The sequence below is a fragment of the Telmatherina bonti genome (assembly GCF_933228915.1).
Source record: "Telmatherina bonti genome assembly, chromosome: 4".
NCBI lineage: Eukaryota > Metazoa > Chordata > Actinopteri > Atheriniformes > Telmatherinidae > Telmatherina > Telmatherina bonti.
The window spans coordinates 9,979,255-9,983,404 of record NC_136622.1 but is presented as its reverse complement, the minus strand read 5'-3'; the positions used below and the strand labels follow the sequence as shown (position 1 = coordinate 9,983,404).

The 4,150-nt window shown below is 44.7% G+C and overlaps 1 protein-coding gene across 1 annotated transcript; it reads left to right on the top strand.

The window, feature by feature from the left end:
* Nucleotides 1-1,064: 1,064 nt before the first annotated feature.
* On the top strand, nt 1,065-2,147 carry ackr5 (atypical chemokine receptor 5; the record flags this gene model as incomplete). Its single annotated transcript, XM_079239511.1, has 1 exon — nt 1,065-2,147. One exon carries the CDS (start codon nt 1,065-1,067, stop codon nt 2,145-2,147), a length of 1,083 nt encoding a protein of 360 aa, XP_079095637.1.
* Between the last annotated feature and the right edge of the window lie 2,003 nt (nt 2,148-4,150).

The window sequence follows — 4,150 nt, the reverse complement described above, 5'->3', positions numbered from 1 at the left end:
TCCAGGTCCTCAGGATGTTTCACCTTACTTTAACATAAATGAGTCAGACTCGTTAACTTCCTCATCCAGTTCTTTGCAAGTCTGTTAATGAGTCGTTCAATTCATTCATGTGTGTTTGAATGAGCTTGCCTCTACGGGGTTACTCATTCTGGTCTTACGAAAGCCGCTATCCAGCAGGTTTTCCATGTTTCTTGCTCCAACATACAAGTTAATAAGTCATTGTGCAGAACTTCATAGGCTGTTGAATCCACTTCATTTGATCCAGGTGTGTTGAAGCAGGAATACGTTGAAATCCTGCTGGATTTTTGTCGAACCAGAGAGAAGGCAACACGCATGTTTTGCATGAATTGGAAAACATGCGAGGTCTTGTATCCTGTACTGAATTATAATGACAGGAGTGTTTTTAGGTCTTATTTTAGACTAAATAAAAATAATTTAATCATATTTTATAAATACTTTTTTCTTTTTGTTTTCTGTAACTTTTTGGGGTCTGTTGCTAGGAAGTAAAAACCATAATGGTGCAGAAGAGAAAACATAAATTAAAAATAAATGAATAAATTCAACATGACAACAAGAAGGTTGCTGCTGGGGGAGAAGGTGTGATAGAAATACAAATAAAAAAATAATTTCTTATATTTTGATTATTGTATTTAAAAGTATTTGGACATATTTTTAATTTTTATATATATAGATAATCATCTCTTTCACTGTAAATATAGATTATAAAAGAAATTGCAAGCATTTGTCTCTTATTTTACTGTTGTGAGCGTTTGTCTTGTGAGCCTACAGAATCGTAACTTGAAGGCAACACGATGCATTTTAGGGTTAACTCATCTGTTAATGAGTTTCTTTCCTTGTGTTGTGGGTCATGATGGTTTATTTTGAAGAGTCGACATCTCTGTATGACCCAGATGAATCTGATTTTACTGGTGAAACCAAACACTGCCGTTGCACCAGCACTCTCCTCCTCATCCTGCCTGTAACGTCTGAAAACGTCAGCAGATCACTTCTGAAATAAATCCAGACTCTTCCACATCCCTTTTCTTTCTGCCTCTCCTGCAGACATGAGCGGCCACGAGCACAACCACTCCCTGGACTTCCTGAACGGGACCGCCTGGTTCGTGTATGACTGCACCATGGAGCTGAACACCAACCACAGGCGCATCGCCCTTTTCCTGCTCTACCTCTTCATCTTCATGGTGGGACTGTTGGAGAACCTGGTGGTGGTGTGGGTCAACTGGCGCCGACGCCACTCGGCCAACGGGGTCCTTTTCTGCGTCATCAACATGAGCCTGTCAGACCTGATGGTGATCGTGATCCTGCCCTTCTTCATGATGGAGGTGACCCTGGACAAGGTCTGGTTGTGGGGTCACTTTCTCTGCAAGGTCACCAACCTGATCTATGTGGTGAACTTCTACAGCAGCTCCTTCTTCCTGGCCTTCATGACCCTGGAGCGTTACTTGTCCCTGACTCGGCCTTCATCGCCGGGCTGCTTCCCGGTGGCTGGCAGGCGGCGCTGGGTCCTCTGTGGGGGTCTGTGGGTCTTCTCCTTGTTCCTGGCTCTACTGGAGAACGTTCACGTAAACCTCCTGGAGTGGGACGAGCCGGGCTGCTACATGCTGCCCGAGCACAACTACACCAGCTGGTTTGTGTCCGTGGCGTTCCTCTGCCTGCTCTTCCAGTTCCTCGGCCCTGCTGCTGTCATCATCGTCTGCAACGTGTTGATTGGCCGAGCGGTTCAAACGGCGCCGGATGTGCAGGGCCGGCGGGACGTGTGGCTGGTGCACGTGTACTCCCTGGTGTTCGTGGTGTGCTGGCTGCCCTACCACCTGGTGATGATCCTGCTGATCGTGGACGACCTGGACCCGTTCGTGTTCAGCTGCAACACCGTGGAGGCGCTCTACTTCTCCTTCAGCGTGGTGCACAGCATCTCGCTCTTCCACTGCGTCGCCAACCCTCTGCTCTACAACTTCCTCAGCAAGAGCTTTCGCAGCAACCTCATCAACACCGTGATAAACTCCATACCCAGGGAGGGGGCTGCAGACCTGGGGGAGGCCGGGGTGAAGCCCAACACGCCGAATGGAGGGAACAGAGACCAGCGCAAGCTAAGCAACGCCAGCACGAGCCAATCAGACGTGGCTTCGTAAACAATATGACTAAAACGTTTTTCTTTACGGAGTAAAACCTGTTTCTTCTAATGAGAAACAAAACGCTCCACTTTAGGTTTTTCTCTCTCTCTCTCCTTGTTGCTATTATTTTACTTAAGCCAAGCAGAGCAGGAAACGTTGATTCTCCTGAAAGCCGCTCAACTCCCACAGGATCTCCGTTATCTGATGATGGCAAGAAAAGCCCCACACCACCAATCTGTGTCAACAAATCTGGACTCGTTGGACAGCTGCAACCTTCACATCCTTTTAAAACATCCCAGACATAAACATATAATGTTTTCTCGCTGATAAATCGTAGCATGTGTTATTTATTGCCTATTTATCTGTCTGGATGCTGATGTAGTGGCCATCTGTTAACAACTGGGGCTGAGATGAAGATGAGTCCGAGAATTAAAAACGCAGACTAACAGAAAGTCCTTTGTTAGTTCCCAGTCCTGGTGGTCCTGATCCCGATCAGCTGATTTCCTGGAGGAAGATCGAAGCTCCTACAGGATGAGATTAAGGTTTAACTACATTAGATATCTGCACACACCAGGAAACAGCAGTTCTAACATGCAGGACACCAAAATGTTGGGTAAAAACTCAACTAAAAGACTCTTTCAAGCAGTGACAACCAAACCAGTTCAGTTACAAAACATGAGAACATCTCTGTCCACTTTAGACCTTCTGCTAATTTCTCCACACAGACAAGGTGTCGTATGAACGCAGAGACTCTGCTGGTTTCAGAGACGTCTGTGGGACAAAACCAGCCTGAACCATCAATCATGTCTTACTTTTGCTGTTTTTGGTGAAAAGTTTTATAACAATTCTTAAAAGAAAACTTTTAAAGGGTTTTATGACTCTAGCTTTGTTTGAAAAGATTCATGAAGGGCCGGCTGGTTTCCATGGAGACGAAGGGGGTTTAATAGTGAAGTGTTCTTCAGATCATAAACCATGTTGGGCGCAGTGGCGGATTTAAGAGATTTGGGGCCCCAGATAAAGGCAGGCATGGGGCCCTTTGGTAAATATTCTACTCCACTACGGTATATTATTTGCGTTGCTAACAGCCAGTGTAAACGTCTCTCTGCTGACTGAGAGGACCGTCTATAATGACAGGTAAAGGTTGCTTCACTTGATGGTATGAACTGATCATTTATTGTGACGAGTCATTCTTTAAGTTACAGATTAACTCACTCTCCGCATCACTCACACACACACACACACAGATTAAATTAGGTATTAGTGCGCTGTCTGAGACGCACATAATATATTAATATTCTGCATTTTAATCAAAAACATAATTTTTGTTAGTAATAAGTAAGTAATAAATAATCATTAGTGTATGACAAGTTTTATGGGGCCCTAAAGAACTGGTGGCCCTCGGCAACCGCCTAGTTTTGCCTAATGGTAAGTCCGCCCCTGGTTGGGCGTCACGTCTTTCTGGATCCTCATGGTGTTTCTAAGTGGGGATGTCGGGGCTATCCCTGGATTCTCATGACTGACCATTTGTAGCGGTTTTCTGGGATCTTTACCTGCATAACACACCTCTATTAAAACTGCTTGGCTTCACTTTTTACCCTCTACAGTTCCTCATCTGACATTACTTTACACTTTCATTGGATCACTGAGTTGTTCTCAAGGCAACTTTGCTCATTCTTACATCTATTTTCAGTTTAATATGATTTCATGCTCACCTGCATCCTCGTGTGCAGATTTCTTTATTCAACTTGAGTCAACTCAAACGGCGATCTGGTCAATGAACATGGTCTCTGCTCCTCCTTCGCTCCTGTAGGAGATCAAGTTTTATTATGTTTCTGGGCTTCTTCTTGATAGGAAGCATCTCCAGCTTCCTCTGGTTGTAGAAAACTGATGAGGTTTTATTTTATACTAGATCTGTATTGAATTTAGGTCCGCTCCCAACTCCACGCTGCAGGATCTCATTCCAGAAAGCAGGTTATGCTGAAACCTGAAGATTGTTCATCGTGGAAGCTGAATTTTCTGTT